The sequence below is a fragment of the Pseudophryne corroboree genome, chromosome 2, assembly GCF_028390025.1.
Source record: "Pseudophryne corroboree isolate aPseCor3 chromosome 2, aPseCor3.hap2, whole genome shotgun sequence".
Lineage (NCBI taxonomy): Eukaryota > Metazoa > Chordata > Amphibia > Anura > Myobatrachidae > Pseudophryne > Pseudophryne corroboree.
In genome coordinates, this window is record NC_086445.1 from 354,925,221 (window position 1) to 354,948,383 (window position 23,163).

Consider the following 23,163-nt stretch of genomic DNA (forward strand, 5'->3'; position numbering starts at 1 on the left):
TCACTCATCTGCTTACCCAGTTCACAATATAGGAACGGACTGCATATCATAGGCAATCTAAGTTGAGACCCATATTATTTCATTCATTTTGTGAGCTGTGTATATTTGTTTTTAATTATGGCTTAAAATCGCCATCTTATTAAATATAAGGTTTTATCACTCAATCCTTCATGTGTTACTAATTTAATTAGCGCTGCTACTGTTTGTTTGTGTTCGGTCAGAGAGACCCAGAGGGGATTGCCAGTCCACACTACGCGCCCTATATGTATTACATACACTGAATATACATATATACCAAAACAGCGCTTTATATCCAATGTGAAGCCCGCAGACTTCAATAAATTATGTGCTCCCCTCCCCTTCTATAACACCCTGGCACTTGTTTCAGCGATGTGTGAGAAGCAGCCTGTAGGATCAGCGCTCTGGCATCTCTGTGAGGAGAAAATGGCGCCAAATGAGTGTTACAAGCAATTCTGAGGTGAATACCCGCCCCCTGTAATGGTGCGGTTCAGCCACAGTTATATTTATACTGGCGGGGGTAGTGTACATCAGCAGCTCACATGTATGTACATTTTGCCAGTGAGAGTAAGGATTTATCATGCCCTTAGAGCACGCCCCCCCCCGCGCGCTCTGCACCCTGTACTGAGAGACATGTTGCTGCGCAGCGTCCCGCACTGCGCTGGTACCTTTATGCCGCCACGATGACCGGAGGGCCCCTCTCTGCAAGTCTCCGGTAAATACTCACCAGCCTTCTGACTTCTGGCTCTGTTAGGGGGTAGCGGCAGTGCTGTGGGAGTGAGCAGCAGCCAGGCAAGGGCTGTGTTCAGTACCCTTCAGGAGCTATGGTGTCCTGTCAGCAGAAGCAGAGCCATTAAACTAACTAAGAAGTTGGATCCTACTTTCCCCCCCTAAGTCCCACGAAGCAGGGAAGCTATTGCCAGCAGCTTCCCTGTAAAATAAAAAACCTAACAAAGTCTTTTTCAGTCAAACTCAGTAGAGCTTCACTGATGTGCAGCCAGTCTCCCGGGCACATTTTCTAAACTGAGGTCTGGAGGAGGGGCATAGAGGGAGGAGCCAGTTCACACTGTTGAAAAGTCTTAAAGTGCCGAAGGATCCAGAGGAACCGTCTATACCCCATGGTACTAAAATGGACCCCAGCATCCTCTAGGACGTAAGAGAAAAGGGAGCACCTCCAGAGTTTTCTTGGAATCCAGGTCCACCTTCCAGGACCGCAACCATACAGTACGGTGAACCAAAATAGACGTAGTGGCCGCTTTGGAGGCCATGATGCCCGCCTCAGAGGACTGAATATATTGGGAGGCAGTGGTAATGTGAGACAGACACTGTCTGGCAATGTCAGAAATATCAGACGGTAGCTCATCCTCCAATACCTGGACCCATGCTTCAATACCTTTTGCAGCCCAGGAGGCCGCAATAGTAGGCCTATGTATTGCCCCATTTAGGGAATAAATACACTTCAGGCATCCCTCCACACGCTTAACTGTCGGTTCCTTCAGTGGTGACAGTGGTGACAGGCAGAGAAGAGGACACCACAATCCGGGTGGCATGAGAGTCTACTGGGGGGTGGAGTTTCCCACTTGTTACTCAACTCCACAGGGATAGGATAGCGAGCTAACATCTTCTTAGAGAGGGAGAATTTCTTTCCTGGTGAAACCCATGCCTCCTGACGTATGTCAATTAAACTGTCAGTGTGAGGGAAAACAACTTTAACCACCTTCTGACACTTGAATTTATCAGGCTTTTTTAACACAGTAGTGGGATCTATTTCATCATCAATCTGGAGAACCATTTTGATAGCTTCCACTAAGTCAGGGACATCAATCTGAATTGCAGGCTCCCCGTCAGAGGCCACTGAATCAGAGTCAGTCAGATCAGTATAAGCCCCATCCTCATCCGAAGAAGTATCCAAAATTTGGGTGGACAGAAATGAGGAAACTACACGCTAGGGCTGAGGTGTAGACCTCTGTTTACTCAAGGATTTATTTAAATTTTGAATTTGAGTAGACAGGGTGTCCACCCAAGGCGGATTCGCTACTGGGACAATTTGTGGCTGTAATGGCACAGGCAGTCCCACAGGGGGCGTTAGACGTGTCACAAGTGTATTCAGCATACTGGAGAAAGCAGCCCAGGGTGGCTTTTGATTGACCACAGGAGCTGCAGGCTGACTGGGAGAGGTATGGGCCCCAGCACCCACGTCCCCAGTTGCAGTTTCTCCCCTTGGTAAATCCGTGGGAACAGCACTGCCTGAGGCAGGAGCGCCCGCGGAATTCCCGCATTGCTTGGTGGACATTATGAGGAATGTAGCCATGGGGCACAATAGTACAATATAACCAGACAATATCTATCTATATATATATATATATATATATATACACAAATCTCTCTCTCTCTCTCTCTCTATATATATATATATATATATATATATATATATATATATATATATATATATATATATATATATATATATATATGTGTGTACAAGGTCCACGGCACTCCCAATTCCCAAAATTCAGTATGACATAGTAATAAGGCCGGTGCCCTCCCTGGTAACAGCAGCGCTGTGTCCTATATAACATGCAGAATCGAGCGGCACTCTCGGCGTAGAAATAAAGTCAGACAGGCAAGTCTGATGTTCAAATCAACGTTTCAATGTCATTACATTACATATAACATTAGTCCTGATTGTGTTAGCTATCTAGACGTATTGGTCCGTTTGGTTAACGGACATATAGTTACTGAATTATATCAAAAATTGAGTGATAGGAACACTATCCTTCATTCAGATAGCTGTCATCCAAAAACACTAAAATTCGGATTACCCTACTCTCAGTTTCTAAGGGCAGTCCGGATCTGTAGCAATACTAGTACTGCTAGTGCTCAGATTGACCGCATGATTGGTAAATTCGTGCAGAGGGGATATGAACTCAAGTCTTTACAGCAGGCTAAGGTAAAGGCTTTGAGTTGTGATAGAAATACACTCCTGTCGCCCAAGGCACCGTTGCCCAAAAATAAGAGGTTACCATGGATTAACCATTTCAATACTCTGAGCGGGAATATCTCACATGCTGCTAAAAAATTATGGCCCATTGTTAGTACGGATAGCAGTCTACGACTACAGGATACATTTATTATGCCTTCATATACCAGGGGTAAGAACATTAAGGACTGGGTGGTCAAGTCCGACATTACTGGACTTGACAGCACTCAGAGTGAACAAAATACTTTTCTGACACTACAGAAAGGTTGTTTTAGATGTCTCAATTGCACTACTTGCAGAGCTCTCACCATTGGTAAATTCTTTTGTAACCCCTTTAGTGGTAGAAAATACTTTATCCAGCATAGGGTTACATGTACAACCAAATTTATCATTTATATGATCACCTGCCCATGTGGCCTCAACTATGTTGGCAAATCCGACCGCACGCTTCGCGAGAGGATTGCCAATCATAGATTGGCCATTAGGAATGCTTTAGCAACTGGTCGGAGCGACCAACCAGTTGCGCGTCATTTCTTACAGGCAAAACATAGCGTTGCCTGTTTAAAATACATGATAACTGATCATGAACCATTGAGACAGCGTGGCGGTGACAGATCGCTCAGATTGCTACGGAAAGAATCCAGATGAATTCACGAGTTACAAACACACGCCCCCCGTGGACTTAACGAAACCCTGGGACTACATTGTTTCCTTTAAATTGTATTCTCTGTAACATTATTGGTGTGCCGTTTATGCCCTTGATATGCTCTGTTTTAACACTGATCTTATCTTTAAATTTGCCATCCAATAGTACGGCCGGGTACCGGTTTCCCTGTTCCAAACCACTGCAGTATGTTTTTAAATGTAATTACTGACTGTTCATATTTGTATGTTATTGTGTTACTGTCTGTATCTGTTACACATAGATCGGTACTCTGCTGATCTTGTTTGAAACTGTGAAGTGTTTCTTACAGTTGCCCCGGTTACGCGTCGAGCGGTGATGACGTCATCTGTGGGCGTCTGCACTCGCGTCCCGCACCGGAGCTGTTCTGACACGCTGTGGTGAGCATTTATAAGGTTGGTGTTTCACTGTTTATATTGTCCTGATGAAGAAGTAAACACTTTGAAACGTTGCCTTACCCTGCTTGTTGCCTGATATTATTTCTGAGTGCCGCCCATCTGTCTGCTATTTTGGACCTTAAGCTATTGAGGTACCTAGGAGGGCACCAGGCAAGTAATCGTTGTTACTATGGAGTGCTGCCACAATTGCCGTTTATGTTGAACCTCTGGTCTGCAGGGACTAAGTTTCTTGGTTTTAGCACCCTATTTGAGTTGTTGTGAGCTTCACTACACCAGTGTGTCTGTCAGCTTTTTCTTATGGCTCAGATGAATACTGCAGCTGGGATGGAATCTGTGGACACTGTTAACCTTGCACTGCTAACACAGGGGACTATGTTAACTTCTCTGAGGTGGAAGCGGAATCCATTCTCTTAGAACAAGCTTTAAATGATGAGGCAGATGCACAGCCCACTGAATCCCTGTATAAGGATTGGCTTATGTTAAAACAAAAAGAAGTGGACTACCGATATCACGCAATCACGTTAAGTGACTACTATAAAGAAAAACGGATCCCACGCGGGTTCCGTATCCGCAATACACCTACGATCGGTAGGTTTAATACCACTTTTTGCAAACGCTGGATAGCGATACTAAACAAGTGCAGCTTCGATTTGCTGCTATTGGTTATAGAAGAGTCGTCAAGAGAGCTATCCATAGCACGTGATAAGATAGCTGCATTTGAAGCTAAATTTAAACCGACACTTGTTGCCGACACAAAGAACAACTGGTTGGAGAAACTGGAAGGACAGGTTACCACCTATAGAAGAGAACTTATCCAGTTTAAGCGTCAAAAGCTAGCTAAAGTAAACACCGACTACGAGCAAAACCGGGTATATCTTTGGGCATGCGGTACCCGTAATGAAAGACAGCAAAGATTCCGTCAAAGAAATTACAAACAGCTATGGCAGTCAGACTCGTCTGGTGACAGGAATACTAACAGTGACTCTGTAATATCTGACAATCAAGCCTCCGGTTCTAATTCCCCTTTAGGGGCACGCACCCGTCGGGTTGTCGGCGGAAAAGGAGGTGGACGCGGCGAGGCGGCCAATGTAAGAGAGCGTGGTCGAGGGCGAGTGGGCAGACCCCCCCTATCCTGGAGGAAATAATCTTTAATCTTTCTAGCCACACTTTGACTCCCACGGAGGTGCGTGTTTTAAGCAAAGGACTATCGTTTGTGCCGACGGTGCATTTCTCATCACACCAATGGGAAATAGAGAAATATTAACTGAACCGCCAGCTTAAATTACACGAACACTTCAGTGGCACTAAAAACATTACCACCAGTACATCTGTGGAAGCTTTACCACCTCAATTGGCCAGACTTCAGAGACGCAGTCATTTTGATCCCATTTCATACAATCCGTCTATCAAGACTTATGGTAGAATGTTAAGTGAGTCAGTCACCAAACAGGTGGGGTCTGACGTGTCTGCTGTGGTTAGAAATAACTTGAGTAGAGATGAATTTCAAGCACTTAGAGATCTGTCTAGTTACACTGACATCACAATTCGCCCCGCTGACCAGGGGGTATTGTGATTCAGAATTTGTCTGATTATAAAGCAGAGCTAGAACGCCAGTTGTGTGACACCAATGTTTACAGGTTACTAGTGGGAGATCCCACCCGTGAATTTTCCAAATTGCTGTACAATAAATTACTGGTTGCATCACAAACTGGTGTGATCTCTGAAACCCTCATGAAGACACTATTTATTGAGACCCCCATGGTACCGGTGCTTTATGCACTGCCTAAAGTGCATAAATCTTTATTACATCCGCCCGGTCGCCCGATTATTTCAGCCCGTGATGGTTTGTTTCAGAGAGTCTCTACCTTTCTTGACGCTATGCTGCAACCCTGCATTGTTGACAATGAGAGATACTTGATAGACACTACTTCATTTCTTAACAAATTGAAATCTTTGGGTGATATACCTTCAGGTTGTTTGCTTTGCAGTATTGATATCTCAAGTCTATATACAGTGATCCCTAACAATGAAGGACTTAGTGCTGTTAGAAAATTAATCATTAACAACCCCTTATATTTGGGTCCAGATGTAGACTTTTTTCTGGATCTTTTGCAGATGGTAATTCAATTGTTTTTTGTTTGATGGTAAATTTTATTTGCAGACTTCTGGTTGTGCGATGGGGTCCCCTGTGGCCCCATCATACGCTAATACTTACATGTTTTCAGTAGAACAGGAGATCTTCTTTCATAATCCTCTTTTTTCTGAATCCATTTTATTTTTTGTTAGGTACATAATGACTTATTCATTATTTGGAACAATACACATGAGTCACTGGTTGAGAGATTTGAGACACATAACTCCACTGGACATCCTATTCAATTTACATATAACATTAGTCCTGATTGTGTTAACTATCTAGACGTATTGGTCCGTTTGGTTAACGGACATATAGTTACTGAATTATATCAAAAATTGACTGATAGGAACACTATCCTTCATTCAGATAGCGGTCACCCAAAAACACTAAAATTCGGTTTACCCTACTCTCAGTTTCTAAGGGCAGTCCGGATCTGTAGCAATACTAGTACTACTAGTACTGCTAGTGCTCAGATTGACCGCATGATTGGTAAATTCGTGCAGAGGGGATATGAACTCAAGTCTTTACAGCAGGCTAAGGTAAAGGCTTTGAGTTGTGATAGAAATACACTCCTGTTGCCCAAAAATAAGAGGTTACCATGGATTAACCATTTCAATACTCTGAGCGGGAATATCTCACATGCTGCTAAAAAATTATGGCCCATTGTTAGTATGGATAGCAGTCTACGACTACAGGATCCATTTATTATGCCTTCATATACCAGGGGTAAGAACATTAAGGACTGGGTGGTCAAGTCCGACATTACTGGACTTGACAGCACTCAGAGTGAACAAAATACTTTTCTGACACTACAGAAAGGTTGTTTTAGATGTCTCAATTGCACTACTTGCAGAGCTCTCACCATTGGTAAATTCTTTTGTAACCCCTTTAGTGGTAGAAAATACTTTATCCAGCATAGGGTTACATGTACAACCAAATTTATCATTTATATGATCACCTGCCCATGTGGCCTCAACTATGTTGGCAAATCCGACCGCACGCTTCGCAAGAGGATTGACAATCATAGATTGGCCATTAGGAATGCTTTAGCAAATGGTCGGAGCGACCAACCAGTTGCGCGTTATTTCTTACAGGCAAAACATAGCGTTGCCTGTTTAAAATACATGATAATTGATCATGAACCATTGAGACAGCGTGGCGGTGACAGATCGCTCAGATTGCTACGGAAAGAATCCAGATGGATTCACGAGTTACAAACACTCGCCCCCCGGGGACTTAACGAAACCCTGGGACTATATTGTTTCTTTTAAATTGTACTCTCTAACATTATTGGTGTGCCATTTATGCCCTTGATATGCTCTGTTTTAACACTGATCTTATCTTTAAATTTGCCATCCAATAGTACGGCCGGGTACCGGTTTCCCTGTTCCAAACCGCTGCAGTATGTTTTTAAATGTAATTACTGACTGTTCATATTTGTATGTTATTGTGTTACTGTCTGTATCTGTTACACATAGATCGGTACTCTGCTGATCTTGTTTGAAACTGTGGAGTGTTTCTTACAGTTGCCCCGGTTACGCGTTGAGCTGTGATGACGTCATCTGTGGGCGTCTGCACTCGCGTCCCGCGCCGGAGCTGTTCTGACACGCTGTGGTGAGCATTTACAAGGTTGGTGTTTCACTGTTTATATTGTCCTGATGAAGAAGTAAACACTTCGAAACGTTGCCTTACCCTGCTTGTTGCCTGATATTATTTCTGAGTGCCGCCCATCTGTCTGCGCTATATATATATAGATATATATATAGATATATAGATAGACCAGGGTGCGGCACTCCATCAGAATAAGACACTGAAGTCTGACGGAGTGCCGCACTCTGGTCTATATGTGTGAGGATTCATTTTTTCACATATGTGAGGGCACTCGCAGCAGCTTTCATGGTTAATGGAGTGCCGAACACCACTGTTTTGTGTATGTATATATATATATATATATATATATAGCTAGCTGTATGGACCCTGACGCACTTATCGTATTCACGGCACAGAATATAGTGATAGCAAGGGTGTGATACACTAAATGAGAAATCACACAGCAGCTACAGGCACACTTCAGTCATAAGTACAATGCAGATATAAGGTACAAAACAATAATACTGCACTTGACCAGCACATTTACATATAACAATAGATATGTATATGCAGAGAGCTATAACAATGCACAGTAGATACTGGATGTATATCACAGAATATTTGTACAACCTATTCTGAAGTAAGCACACTTGTTCTTAACTAACACTGTCTAAAACGACATGTAGAATACTTAAGTGTCTGTAATAGCACGGCGCTGTGACAAGCGGCTTTACAGAGGAGACAGAACCCAGCAATCCCGTTAAGAGCAGCCCAGCTAAGGATATGGCGCCAGATCTCTTCATGTAGTGAGGGAGAAAGTGAAAGCAGCTCCAGGGCGGGAACACCTGCAGGAGATGGCGCCCGGAGCAGGGGGAGGGGCTACAGGTCAGCTCCTTATCCCCTCTGCTGGACTTCACCACTGGGTACTATAAAGCCTGTGACAAACGGTTTTTAGTAAAACCGACCTGTGCTCCTTGCCCTGGTGGATATAGTGGGGTCCCTGTACAAAACAGTGTCCACGCCAGCCACGCGATCCGTCTACAGAGGATCGCGATTTACCCGGCGGGTCCCACCTGGGGGACCCTCTTACCTCCTCCCTGATGTTTTGCAGCCATGCGACCCTGGAGAGCAGCAGTGGTGGTGTGCCAATGAACCGGTGCGTCCCCGCTGCAAGTACCCGGGAACTAGGCTGCGGGAGTATATAGCACCGCAGGAGGGAGGTGATGGAGCCGCAGTACAGCATGTCCCCTGGACATAAGAAGTGCTGCGGCCCTTGAAGCCTTCATAAAAGCTCTTCTCAGGGCTGCCTAGTGCAGCTCCCCCTGTTAGTGACCTGCACTGCAGGAACAGTCAAAGCTTTTAGCCTGTTGGTGCCTCGGATCAAGATCCAACTCTACACACCAATGTTATTCCCTGTGGAATCCTAGTGTACCCCGCTGCAGAAAACAAATTGTAGCATAATTATTGCCTAAACTAAGAAATGTTTCTTGCCTAGATTATTGTGACATATCAAAGCAAAATTTTTTTTAGCATAATTATTACACTACTGTGATATTTAATATCTTAAACAGGACATTTAATCTATCTGTCTGATGCTGGATACACACTGGAAGATAAATCAACAGTTCTATCGTTTACAGAAATACAACGTCAGGCCAGCGTCAAAGCCCATGCCCAATATATCTGCAGATAATAATTACTGCGTCTGGCTGTGGGTATGGGTGACCCGCCGACCACCCGTACACTTGTTGCAGGGATCGCTGGTGACTGACACATCAACTGGGTGGGCAAATTTTCATTCCCACCCAGTTGTGATGTCAGCACAGACACATTGAGCGGCCGATCGGTAAGTGTGTATGCTTACCAGAATCAGTTGCTCAGACCAGGAATAGCGCGGTCTGTAGACAGGTCGGATATGTACATACCCAACCTACAGTAAGTTACTACTAAACAAAAGAAAAACCCTAACAAAAAAAACACAAATGGTCACTTGTGCTTTAAATTGTTTTACTAGCAAATGCAAATACCCATACGTTTTTACATTGTTTACAGTGTACAAATGTCCTCATTCAAATGTCATTTACGGTTAGAAATTGCATATTGAAAGCTTTTCTGAAAGTGGCAGCAATAACTTAATTAGTTATGAAGCTTTCCTTTCCACAGCCCTACAAAGTGCTCCAACAAGAATGATTAATTAAAGTCAACACCACCTCAAGGCAGCAACAACGCTTACTACATACTATGTGCAATGTTAGGAGACCTGTTTATTGAGCGGCCGGAATGCTCAAGCGGAATTTAAGTGACCCTGATTAATCATGTGTATCTGCAGAGCTGTATCATCGTAATAAGTCAACAATGATTCTTTTTGCAGTGTTTTGACATCAGTATGAAACAAACAATGGTAATTCAGTCACTGTACCAGTATAGATGTTCTGCTTCAGTTAGAAAACAGATACCATGAGCCGGATGTAATGCCGTTCAGGTTTGCCCGACGTGCAAACTCCGACGTTATTTTAAAGGAGCAGTCATTTACAAGCCATGGTTATGCCTTGTAAATATGACTGACCCTTTGAACCTACACGTCGGGCTAACTCGGGCGGTATTACATCCAGCCCCACGTCTTTAAATAACGCCTATTATTACACAACTTAAAATTGGGTAGCTCATAATTAGCAAATAGAAATTGTTGGTGCATGTCAATTTGCCTAAAAAGTTAGAGTAAATAGTTCCCTCTATTTTGGATGTGGAACTAACACCAACAGCACTCCCCTTTATTACACTTCTACCTATGCTGACAACCCTCCAAACCTAATGTGGAGAAGACCAAACAAGATGCAATTTAGACTGTTGTACATTATACAATAATATAGAGGAAGCTATTGTTTTAGTTGTTGGGTTCTATTTTTGAGAGGACATAATATGGATCTACTGCACTGCAATCCTTCTCTGAGCCAATAATAAATATTGCAGCATTATGGGCCTATTAGTTGATGCGGGATTATGTGCAACGTAAGCCAAAAGAATGCGGAAAAAAAAAGAAATAAGAAAAAGGAGAAATGTCACTGCAGACAGGAGAACAAGAAGTTTAAATGTTTATGCCAAAAGAACTAGTAAAACATTCTTTAAACAGTCATACAAAAAAAAAAAAAAAATACATAAAATGCTACTTTGATATTACTAATGTTTATCAATGATGCGATGTTGTACAACTGCTGTTACTCAGGTCTGTAACATTAAACATTAGATGAGCACTGGATGTTTTATCTATCATTCATTGCACTACAACAGCCCCGGCGTGCTCCTCATGCCAGATAATGGTACTGTTTGGAGTTTTCTTTGTCCCTTTCCATGTAGTCTCTATCTATTAAAGATTCAATCCTTTTCTTCAGGTCTCCAGGCTGGAAAGTAAAATTCAAATTTAATAATATATTAAACATACTGAGTGATTCAGATTTGCATGTAATCATCTTATTTATAAAGGTGCCACAAGGGTTCCACAGCACTGCACATACACTGTAGCAAAATGACATAATGCTTGGGTGATCAGACAGGACATTTATTGCCAAGTTCAGAATAAAGACATTTTACACAATTTTAATCTGCAGATTACATAATTACATGAAGGTCACACAAGTGAGACGGGGCACTGAGCGCAAGAGCTTACATTCTACACAGCTTATGGGTGAACACCTAATGGAAAGGGCAATGCAGAGGCTTAAGCATTTTGAGCAGGGGAAGAGACTTACGTGAAGAGATGCTCTAAGGGTACGGATTGAAGGCTGGGAGAGTTAAGTAGGATTTGTATAGGGTGTGGGAGGGGCATCCCAGATGACTGGAGGGAAATTCTGGAGCTAGGAGTAGTTGGAGGTGTACAGGGAGGATGATATACAGCAGTCATTGGTATGGCAAAACAGGCGAGATGTAGTGTGTGTTGGAATGAGGCTAGAGGAGATGTAGGCAGGAGAGGAATAGCTGAGGGCTTTGAAAGTGAATGAGAGGAGTTTAAATTTGATTCTGAGTGAACCTCAGCTATTGGGAGAGGAGGGCAGTGGTGTTATGGAGAAGTGAGACTGGAAATGGGTACACCAGTGAAAAGCAGATTACAGTAACCAAGGAGAGAAGATACGGGCAATAAGTGGATGGAGAAAGAAAGGACAGAGTCCTTCCTTTCTCCATTGGAGAATTGGAATTGGGGAACAGTGTTGTGGAATTGGGGAACATTGGAAGGGGAGGTATTTTCAAGACGGAGGGAAGACCTTGGCAGATGTGAAGACTGCGACTCCGGGGACAGCATGGGCTTCAACCCTTGATACAGTGGGGGAAGGAATGCCAGGTGTATAGTTTTGGGGCAGTTGTAAGTCTGGAAGGAGTAGATGTAGTGGATGGAATCAAGACTGCTTAACAAGCACAAGGGAAGATCTGTAGGAAAGGCGAAAAAGAGCAAGCTATGGCAAGGATAATGAGTACCTTTTGTAAGTCGCACAGTTTTACTTTTCTGCAAGAGATATTAAAGCAGGTGCCACTTTCTAGGACAAGCTATAAATTGAACTACACTATAATAGCATCTATGTGCAGAACACCTACATTTTTAGGTAGTAGGAGATTTCGTCTACAGATGAAATAAAGAGAGCAGAGCAGAGTTTACTTTAGTTTCCACATTTTCTTAGGGAAAGTAGCATCAGCAAACCCAGAGTGTACATAAAGATGCACAGGTAAAAGCAGCTGCACAAAAAGAACACAGGGTTCTGCTTACCTTAACAGGGAACTTCAGCTGATTATAAAGCTCGGAGACCAGGAGGTTGTGTGTAAGAGTTTTCCTCATTTTCATAATGCGAACAATTGCTGCATCAATCTGGTACTGTCTGTCCTGAAAAACCCTTTCTGTCGTATTAACTTGCTCTTCCACCTGAAAAAAAGACATTATCGCATCAAATATGAAAATGTCTACTAAAATCAGGCAAATACAAGAAAAAAAAGATACAAAAAAAAATTCAGATTAATGAAATGAAAAATGCTCACCGTTTCCTTCATCTGGATTTGGTTGATTTTAATTCTATATAATTTGTGCTTAAAATCTGCGTTAAAGTTGAACTTGTCGCCATCCTCCACATCCTTACTCTTCGGTGATTTGTTTAGCACTCTGGCTTTCCCACACGCAAGTGACTGCAGAGTCCGTTTCAGCTCATTCTCCTCTGCGCAATAAGAATAATACATGACATTCACACTACAATAAGCACAGTAATGGGATATTGGACTTTATATTACATACTACTTGCATACTATTAATAGACAGGTGCCTGAGTTGTGGAAAAGCATTTAGGCTATAGACTACCCCACAAAGGTAAAGGCCAGGACACTGACTGACGCTGTAGATTAAAGGGGCAACTAAAGGAGTAGCCTACAAAAAAAATGTGGTTCTTCCCTTAGAACCTAAATGAAAGTGATGGTGAATGGTGGGTTAAAAGACTGAGCTCAATACAAAAGTGATAAGATAACCAAAAACACTTCCCTTAAAGTTCATAGTCTGTAAAACCAGGGATTGAAATCTTTGACTTCAGAAAACATGAAAAAGGGAAGCGCAACATACAATAGTGTTTAACCACAAAAATAAAACGTTAGCCACTCATATCACTAATTAGGGAGATTGTGAGCAAATCAGATTAAGCAGAGGAAACAGGAGGGTTAAGTTCATTTGGTATTGAGCTCACTTTAGATATGCTCAAACAGGCATGTCAAATGAGGCCTTTCTAGGACAGCAAGTCAACATAGTACACCCTGGTTTCTCCTCAAAGTACACCAAATGGATATCCCACAGGGATTCATGTAATCATATTTAAATATCTGTAATAGTGCATACATTTTTAAGTAAACAACAAGGCCCTGGGGGGAGGGGGGGAGTCCTATTGGGACTGAAAACGCATCTGCTATTTTATAGCTTGCCAGATGGTGGCATCAGTGTTGCAACATCACTACCAACGTCTCAGGAAGGAGAGGATGCATCTGGAGTCCTCTGGACTTTTGAGTACATCTCTTTGATCTGTTATCTGGTATGATTCTAACTATATTATTTTATATTAAATAATTTTTTGTTATATTAAATGATCTTGGCTTCGAAATCTTTCATGTGAAGAAAAAGCTAGGTTGACTCTAACATCATGGTCAGAAGATTTCCACACCACTTGCTTTTAGGCTAGTCTGGAGAGAATGAGGAGAACAAGTTCTCTTTTTGTCCTCTTCAACACTTGTGGGAGCATAAAAATCAGATCCCTGGTTCATGTAGTAGAGTAAAGACATCTACTTCTAACCAACAGAGACTTCATCTGAGTCTGTAGAGCCGAACCTTGGACTCAGGAGAAACATATTCTGACTCCCGATGTCGAATAACAGGCCAAGAAATATCCTCTGGGCAAAATTAGAATGGATTCCAGGTAAATTATTACTCATTTATGACTTTCAAGGGTAGAAACTAACACATGCAGGTGTTGCCTGAGATGTGACTTAGAGTTGGCCTTGATAAGGTTATTGTCCAAATATGGAATGACCAAAATGATTCCTGTTCACAACAAAGGCCTTCGGGTGTAATGATCTACGTAAACGCCCATGGAAATGTGACAAGACCACATGGCAGGATCCAAAACTTGGAAGTAATAACTGCCTACAGCAAATCTGAGGAGCGTGTGATATGCCTCACTGATGGGGACATGCAGATAGAGGTTTTTGAGCTCCATAGAGCTGAGAAACTCTTCTCACTCCATGTTGCCTATGACTTACTGGATAGACTACATTTTGAAATTATCTAACTTATAGTGTGTGTTTAACAATTTAAAATTGTATGTAAAGAGCAATCTGGACTCTGTACTAGAAAGAGTTTGAAGTACAACCTCTTTCTATGTTGCTCTTTAAGGACTTGAACAATGACACCTGCATGCAAGAGTAACTGAACTGCGTAGTTTAACGCAACCCTCTTGACTCTGTCTCTAAGGAAAGTAAGCCAAAGAAGCGTCTTGGTGGGAGACCTATCAACTCCAAAATGTAACCTCTAAAAAGGATACCACAGACCCTCTGACTGACAGACTGAAGCAACACTTCTTCAAAGATGGGCTCCCAATGTGGATTGCACTTGATGGAGCCCAAGACCTGTCTATTTGCCCCTGGTTTAATGACTGGACCTTGGTGATGGCCCCTTCTCTGGGCCACAACACTCTCACCTGCACTACAAAGTGAAAAGGCCAAAATCTTGGAGGCTTAGTTGTGAGGGTTGAGGGCAGTATAAAGTTGGTGAAGTGTTAAGTTGGGCACACACTAGTCCAATCCTCCCGACCGACCAGTTGGTCTGACATTAGCAAGTGTGTACTCTCAGTTAATCAATCCATTTACCAGATCCTGGTCGCCTGACGGGTCTCATGGTTTTCAAACTTGCTTAAACACCTGGAGAGCCATCCACTGACCAATACAGTAGTGTGTGTGCTGCTCAGACCGAGCAAACGACCAATCTCCAGATGCATCAACACAGTCTGAAGCAGTGGACGGAATCGGTATGTTTTACCGCCAACAGAATGCCGGCTGTCAGTATACTAACAGCAGCATCCTGTCTGTTGAAATCCCGGCAGCAAGTTCCCTCGTGGGCTGACCACACTTCTGGCCCGGTGGCTCGTCTCATGTTGTATTCCCATTCATTTGCTGGCGTGGATCCACCACCGAGTGAGAATACCTGGTGGTGTTCAGGATTACATCTGTAGGTATTTCACCGACTATTGGGATTCCGGCATTGGTCTCCTGAACGCCGGGATCCTAATAGTCGGTATTTTAACTGCATCCCCGGCAGACCACTCAGTGGTGCAAGGTGCCCACGGAGCATGGTCCCGTTTTGGAATCCGTTTCAGGACAGTGCCAGGCTCAGTCTGTGTAGATGCGTCGGTGAGAAAGGGTGCTCCAGTCAGAGTGATTGGGCTTTGTGTGGACATGTGATTTACCTGCCGTGGACATGGTAGTCCTCACCCCATCCCTCCCAACTGAAAATGTACCCCAGTGCCAGCATAGTTAGCATTGCTTCTCCCTGTACATGTGTGTATTTTGCTTGCACTGGCAGCACAAATCAGTCTGGAGGAGCTGTCTTCCGGCACCATTCAGAAGCGCTGGCGGCATCTTCCAGCCTTCTGCCTCACATCACGCTGCCCCTGCCCCCTCCCGTCATTCGGAAAATCTATAGCCTAGTTACCTGGGGGCTGGAGGGCCACGGGGAGATGCATGGCAGAATCCTCAATACATTTAAACACTGCGGCTGCTTGCATTCGAATCTTGACAGTCACCTGTCAGCAGCTCACTGACAGCCGGGCAGATCAGTGTGCCGCGTTGTTAGAGAGCATCATGATTCTAGGAATACTACTCTGCGAGATACCCAGGCAGCCCCAACGGCTCCCTATTACTACTACCTATATACTGTGTTTGTCCGTCTCCTGACTTGAAGCAGTATATATCAGTAGCATAAATATACGAGAGGACCTCGGAGCTCGGCACATGCCATTGTAGTGGCAGTTATAATTACACCCACAAGTGACCAGTTCCAGGGTAAAGAGTGAAAGCCGGAATGGTCCAGACTCTGGAACACCAGACTGCCTCCATGCTGCGACCTCTGTCACTATGTGAATTATGGAGCAATACAAGTGTCTACAAACAAATGCAGGTATAATTTTCAGACAGGTCTAAAAACCAGTAGGACAGCCAGTGTCCCCATGCAATCAAGCTGTTTGGCAGGATAACGGACTATCGGTACCCGACATTCAGAACCCAGCACGGAGCGTACATCTGCAAATGGCCACAGAGACCTCACTGATAAAGTACCCAGGATACTGGAAGCAAACTAGGGTTAGACCACAGAAAGTTACCCAGGACTCTCTCCTAATAATTACAATCTCACAATGAACCACTCCTGAACCATTACACTGTGGAACAGTCAATGCCCCTAACATTTCCCAAAGGAGCTTAAACATTCCTGCATATCTGTTTCTTTTATATATTTATAATTAACAGCAAAATTATGCATAACCTTTCTTCACCACACAATAGAAAAAGGAGATTTATGGTAGACTTACCATGGTCAAATCTCTTTCTGCGAGGTACACTGGGTTCCACAAGGAATACATGTAGAGATGTATCTTAATCCAGAGGCACCAACAGCTAAAGCTTTAGACTGTCCCAGGATGCATTGCGGGGCCTCCTCTATATAACCCCGCCTCCAGGCACTGTGAGCTCAGTTTTGTTAACCAGTCCAACGCAGAAGCAGGTAAGAGAGAAGGCAGATGTTAGTCACACAGAACCACGTTCTCACAACAGGAGAAGGGACTAGCGGCTAATGCCATACAAACCCAAAGAAGCTAAGTGCGTCGCAGAAAGAGATTTATCCATGGTAAGTCTACCATAAATCTCCTTTTCTGCAGCGTGGTACACTGTGTTCCACAGGGAATACATCATGGATGTCCTAAAGCAGTTCCTGAAGGGAGGGGACGCATCTTAGCGGGCATAAGAACCCGCCATCCAAAGGAAGCATCCGGGGAGGCGGAAGTATCAAAGGCATAGAACCTAATGAACGTGTTCACGGAGGACCACGTAGCCGCCCTGCACAATTGATCTGCGGACGCGCCACGACGGGCCGCCCAAGAAGGTCCAACAGACAGAGAAGAATGGGCCTTAATAGCAGCAGGAGCTGGGAGCCCAGGTTCGCATAAGCTTGTGCAATCACCATTCTAATCCATCTGGCCATGGTTTGCTTATTCACAGGCCAGACACATTTGTGGAAACCAAATAGTACAAAAAGGGCATCTGACCTCCTAATAGAGGCAGTCCTCGCCACATATATACGGAGAGCCCTTACCACTTCCAAAGACCGGTCTTTGGGGGACAAGTCAGAAGAGATAAAGGCCAGAACCACAATCTTGGTTAAGGTGAAAAGATGACACCACTTTAGGTAAATAACCTGGATGAGTTCTAAGAACTGCCCGGTCACGATGGAATATTAGAAAGGGTGGACGACAGGACAAAGTGCCTAAGTCCGACATCCTTCTAGCAGAGGCAATAGACAGTAGAAACAAGACCTTGGCTGTGAGCCATTTAAGGTCCACGGTCTCAAGAGGTTCAAATGGAGACTCTTGCAGGGCATTCAGGACAACAGACAGATCCCATGGAGCCACAGGAGGGACATAGGGAGGCTGAATCCGCAATATGCCCTGAGTGAATGTATGAATGCCAGGTATAGATGCAATTTTTCTCTGAAACCACACCGACAACGCAGAAATGTGAACCTTGAGGGAGGCCAGACGAAGTCCTAAATCCAGGCCTTGTTGCAAAAAAAAATAGAAGTCTGGAAGTACTAAACTTGTAAGCATCATAATTCTTAGCAGCACACCAGGTGAAGTAATAATTCCAGACCCTATAATAAATCCGTGCAGAAGCCGGTTTGTGGGCCTTTAGCATAGTTTGAATAACCGCCTCGGAGAATCCTTTGGCCCTCAGGAATGAAGCTTCAAGAGCCACGCCGTCAAAGCCAGTCTGTCAAGGTCCTGGTAGACATGCCGTCCCTGAACGAGGTGGTCTGGGCGTTGAGGAAGTAGAAGAGGACGCTTTATCGATAGACCCTGCAGGTCTGAGAACCAATGCCGTCTGGGCCACGCTTAGCGACTAGAAGCAGTATTCATCATTCTTGCTTGAACTTCCGTAGTACCCTGGGCAGGAGTGACACCGGAGGGAACACGTAGGGCAGCCGAAAATTCCACCTTGTGATTGTGTCGAGACGCCATCTGGTCTACATCTGGTAGGCCCCACTTGTCCACTAGGAGTCGAAAGACTTCCGGATGAAGACTCCACTCTCCGGTGTAAAACGTCCTGACGACTGAAGAAATCTGCTTCCCAGTTGAGGACTCTCAGAATGAACACTGCTGATATTGCTGGCAGATGGCGTTCTGCCCAATGAAAGATTTTTTGACACTTCCATCATTGCCATGCGGCTTCGAGTGGCGCCTTGATGATTTATGTAAGCCACCGTGGTGGCGTTGTCTTAGTGTACTTAAACAGGCCTGTTCTGTATTCTAGGCAGAGCAAGAGTCAAAGCATTGAACACTGCCCGCAATTCCAGAATGTTTATCAGGAGGGGAGATTCCACGTTGGTGGACCCTTTGCTTTCCCTTGAGGTTGAAAGGAACGAAAAGTAGTATTCTTTGCCTTTTGTGCAGAGGATTAGTATTCGGAGAAATGCAGTCTTAGCAGCCGCTAAGTCAGTTACAATATTATTCAGATCCTCCCCAAATAGGATGTTTCCCTTAAAAGGGAGTACCTCCAAGGTCTTTTTGGAGTCCAGGTCCACCTTCTAGGACCTCAAGCACAGAATTCGGCGAGCCAGGATGGACGTAGTCGACGCCTTGGCCGCCATTACACCTGCCTCAGAGGATGCCTCCTGAATATAATGGGAGGCGGTGGTAATATGAGACAGATATTGTCTGGCAGTGTCAGATAAATCCTGAGGCAGCTCATCCTCTATTGCCTGAACCCATGCTTCAATTCCTTTTGCGGCCCAGGAGGCTGCTATAGTGGGTCTATGTACAGCACCTGTAAGGAAGTAAATAGACCTCAGGCATCCCTCCACACGCTTATCTATCGGTTCCTTCAGTGAGGTGAAAGTGGTGACAGACAGAGTAGCTGACACCACAAGACGGGTAACATGGGAATCTACCAGCGGCGGATTTTGCCGCTTGTAACACAACTCAGCGGAAATAGGATAACGAGCTAGCATCTTTTTAGACAGGGAGAATTTCTTTCCCGGGGAAGACCAGGGTTCCTGAGGCATGTATACCAAATGGTCAGAATGTGGTAAGACTACTTTAGTTACCTTCTGACGTTTAAATTTATCAGGTTTCTTAGACGCAGTAGTGAGATCGACATCATCATCGATTTGTATAATCAGCTTAATAGCCACCACTAGGTCAGGGACATTAACTTGCGTTGTAGTTTCCTTGTCAGAAGCAAATGTATCAGTGTCTGACGGGTCAGTATACGCCCCATCCTCATCAGAAGTAGCATCTGAGATATTAGTGGATTGTGAGGAGGTGCCCGCTTAGATGACCCCTTGATCGCAGAGGGACGTGGAGTAGGTTTTTGTCTAACCAAAGACTGATTCAATTGTTTTATCTGGGTAGACAGAGTATCCGCCCAGGGCGGATTCACCATAAGGACAATATGTGGCTGCAATGGCACAGGAAGTCCCATAGGGGTCGTAAGGTGTGTCACCAGCGTATTAAGCATATTTGAGATCGCCGCCCAAGGTGGATCCTGATTAGCTACAGGAGTAGCGGGCTGACTGGGAGATGTATGGCACATATTACACAGACCATCCTTCAAAACTTCCCCCAGGCAAATCCTTGGCGCATGCGCTGCATGATGCAGGAGCGTCTACGGATTTCCTGCCCATTGTGGTAGACATTATTATAGTGAATGTAACCTTAGAGCGTAATAGTACGATATAGCCAGACAAAAACAATACCTGCAAAGAAATCCCCTATTTATGTGGCAGAAAATACAAAACACAAGCAGAGAATAAATGAGGTGACTGAAATACACAGTAAAATACACTTAACTGTAAATACTGCGCAGCACTATATAATAGACCCTGACGCACCTAGTTCCCTAGGGTCCAAATACAGTGATAGCTATAGCTTGCGATACAATGACAGTGAAACCACACAGCAGATGCAGGCACACACAGTCACAATGCAGATAATTATTTTAGTCAGATAATAAAACTGCACTCGACTAGTATAGAGATATACTGAGCAAAATAATATGTGGGTCCCAGGGACCCCTCACTTAAAAAAATTGGGGTCCTACTCCACTGTTTGTGGGTCACATCACCTCTTATGTTTTATGGGCAGTGCTGGGGGCAGACAGCAGTAAGGATAGAGCTGGGCATTGAGACAGCAGTTGGGGTAGAGCTGGGGGTTGAGGCAGGGAGCAATTGAGGTAGGGAGGGTGTAGAGGGAGTTAGGAGCAGAGAGGGGGTTAAGGGCATACAGTGCTAGGGGTAGGGAGGGGGTAAGGGCAGGAAGCAGTTTGAGAAGTGCTGTGACCAGGTAGCAGTTGGGGTAGAGGGGGATAAGGGAAGACAGCAGCTGGAGCAAGAAGGGGGTTAGGAGTAGGCAGTACTAGGGCAATGATGGGGGTGGGAAGGTGGCATGTATAGATAGCTACTGGGGCAGTATTGGGGATAGGGGTAGATAGCAGCTTGGGCATTACTAGGTGCATGTAGTGTTTTAGTGAAAGACAATACTGGAGCAGTGCTGGGGGCAGGGAGTGGGTAAGATTGGGGGGATTTCAAAGTCCACTGCTTGGTAAATATACCCCTGAATCACAGTGAAAGGTAGTTTTCTATTTTAGCAGTAACTGGCGACAGAAAATCAGCCCTGTCGCCATCTGTTAGTAAATTGACCCAATGGTGTTTTAAACGTGTTTGTAAATCTTGTGAATTCTGTGGATTCATGTATGTGGGAGTGAGGACTGTGGAGAATCATGCAGACGTTGCCCTGTGGGGCAGATGTGACTACGTTTGAGATGACCCACACTGTCACACACAATGGTATTACTGTTGCTGAAGTTCCCAAACAAATCAATTGTAAGTACACTGATGAGCAAGGGCAGGATCTTATAAGTTCCACAGCCACCGCCTGATAAATGTGAGTTAATGCTGCACCAATAGAATCTGGTAGCAGATAAAAAGCATATGGCCCATCCAGTCTGCCCTTTAGGGTTAGGGGATAAAGTATTAAGTTTAGGTTAGGGTGTTATGATTAGTTTACTGGATTGGGTTAGAATATTAGGGATAGAGTATTATGGTTGTTTTAGCGGTTTGGAGTAGGGTATTAGGGTTAGTTTGGGTGAAGGGGTTAGAGTATTAGGTTAGGGGTTATGATTAGTGAGAGGTTTGGAAACAGTATATATAAATGTTATGCATATGAAAATATTTGGAATTTGGACCAACCCTTCACCCTTGTGTCTGGCACCCAAAGAGAGTGCATACAATTATAGAAATGGTGCATACAATTATGTACAGTATTACGGAGACTGCAAGTGATGTCTATGGAACACATGTGGCCATAGGGGATGTAGTTATCATCCCAGCGGTTAGCATAACGACGCTGGGATCCCGGACGCCAGAATGCTGGCAGGGGGCCGACCTCCTGCTGGCATTCTGACGGTTGGGATCCCGGCGTCGGTATTCTGGTCCAACCTGTCACACTGTTATTCCACACCAAGTATCCCACTACATCATGACACCAGACTGCCCCCTTCCCCCCACTATTGACACCAAACTGCCCCCTTCTCCCACTATTGACACCAGACTTCTCCAACTATGACATCAGACTCCCCCTTTCCCCCACCATGAGCAGAATGCTCCCAACCCATCATTACGCCACTCTGGCCAGCCAGTGGCCCTGCCAGACCCATCATTACACCAGCTTGTATCCCCCCTAGCCACATTATTATGCCACACTGGACAAATCAGTATATCATTACATACACCAGTGACCACCGCACGTCCTTGACATACACAGCCATCCTAGGTCCTGCCTGTGGCAAATTCTCACAGCATCATATCTGACATTAGCTTATTACAGCCTGAAGTATTGCCCCCAGCAGCCCCATGTTACCGGCACCGCATCACACTCCCTCCCTATGTAATGAGCTAGGCGACAAGGAGCGGACAAAGCTGCAGAGGAGCCGCTGCCCCACTCACAGTCCCGGCTGCCAGGCTGTGTGGTGAGCGCCTCACCTCCGCCACTTGCAGTGTCAGAACTGGATCCCGCGGCAGCGCCCAGACAGGTGAGGACAGGTAGGAGGACAGATCACACACTGACTGCACCCACCGGGAACGTCTCGAGCGCTCAGTCCATTGCAGCGCAGCATGTCCTCATCTTTAAATTCAACCCTGTAATCCCGGGATTACGCCCTGCAGCAAGCACAGAGAGCATTGCTGAACGCCTGAGGCCCCGAGCCCCAGGATCCTGTCACCCGGAGCCCATGGAGGAGGATGATGATTCTTTCAAACTACAGAGCGGTACACTGTGTGTCAGTGGGAAGAAAAGTTTAAGATGGTGCCCAAAATCTCAGTCAGGGAGTGAGGGAGAGTGCGAGGCAGCTCCAGGACGTAAACACCAGCAGTAGATGGCGCCTAGAGCTGGGGGAGAGGCTACAGGTCAAGAACCTTATCCCCTATGCTGGTCCTCACCACCGGGTACTATGGAGCCTTATTAAACCTGGATATGTATTATCCGACCAGTGCTCCTCTGACCTGGTGGATATAGTGGGGTCCCTGCTC

At 44.8% G+C, this 23,163-nt stretch overlaps 1 protein-coding gene across 2 annotated transcripts in view; it reads right to left on the reverse strand.

The window, feature by feature from the left end:
- Window positions 1–9,795: 9,795 nt before the first annotated feature.
- The window catches only part of CUL4A (cullin 4A), a 242,315-nt gene continuing 228,947 nt past the window's right edge, over window positions 9,796–23,163 (reverse strand). For both annotated transcript variants that reach the window (XM_063953120.1, XM_063953119.1), the window contains exons 19-21: window positions 12,825–12,997; window positions 12,559–12,711; window positions 9,796–11,203 (exon numbers count right to left, since the gene is read on the reverse strand). In XM_063953120.1, coding sequence (XP_063809190.1) covers window positions 11,108–11,203; window positions 12,559–12,711; window positions 12,825–12,997 — 422 coding nt within the window. In that variant the 3' untranslated portion in view covers window positions 9,796–11,107. The remainder of the gene's footprint in view (window positions 11,204–12,558; window positions 12,712–12,824; window positions 12,998–23,163) is intronic.